We start from the raw sequence: 347 nt of genomic DNA on the forward strand, positions 1-347 counted from the left end.
CAGGCAGGAGAGGCTCCATCTCTGGAGGCGGTCACAGCTCTGGTGGTTATGGCTCTGGCAGTGGCAGGTGCAGCCCCCACAGTGGCGGGATCAGCTCTGGAGGTTGGAGCAGCTCTGGTAGGAGAGGTTCCATCTCTGGAGGTGGAGGAGAAGGAGGGGGAGGCTCAGGTCATGGAGGATCCAGTTATGGCAGTGGTGGGTCCATCAGTGGAGGAGAAGGAGGTTCCGGCTATGGAGGGAGCTCTGGATATGGAGGTGGCTCTGGCAGGAGAGGGTCCATCTCTGGAGGTGGTCACAGCTCTGGAGGGGGGGGATCAGGCTCTGGCAGTGGGGGGGGGAGGTTCGGG

At 62.8% G+C, this 347-nt stretch overlaps 1 protein-coding gene across 1 annotated transcript in view; it reads left to right on the top strand.

Moving 5' to 3' along the window:
• LOC103614963 (mucin-19) overlaps positions 1–347 on the top strand; it is a 32,129-nt gene that overhangs the window by 12,955 nt on the left and 18,827 nt on the right. Inside the window, 1 exon segment of the mRNA XM_017733385.1 lies at positions 152–184. Coding sequence (XP_017588874.1) covers positions 152–184 — 33 coding nt within the window.

The sequence above is a fragment of the Corvus brachyrhynchos genome, unplaced genomic scaffold (genome assembly GCF_000691975.1).
Source record: "Corvus brachyrhynchos isolate BGI_N302 unplaced genomic scaffold, ASM69197v1 scaffold875, whole genome shotgun sequence".
Classification (NCBI taxonomy): Eukaryota; Metazoa; Chordata; class Aves; order Passeriformes; family Corvidae; genus Corvus; species Corvus brachyrhynchos.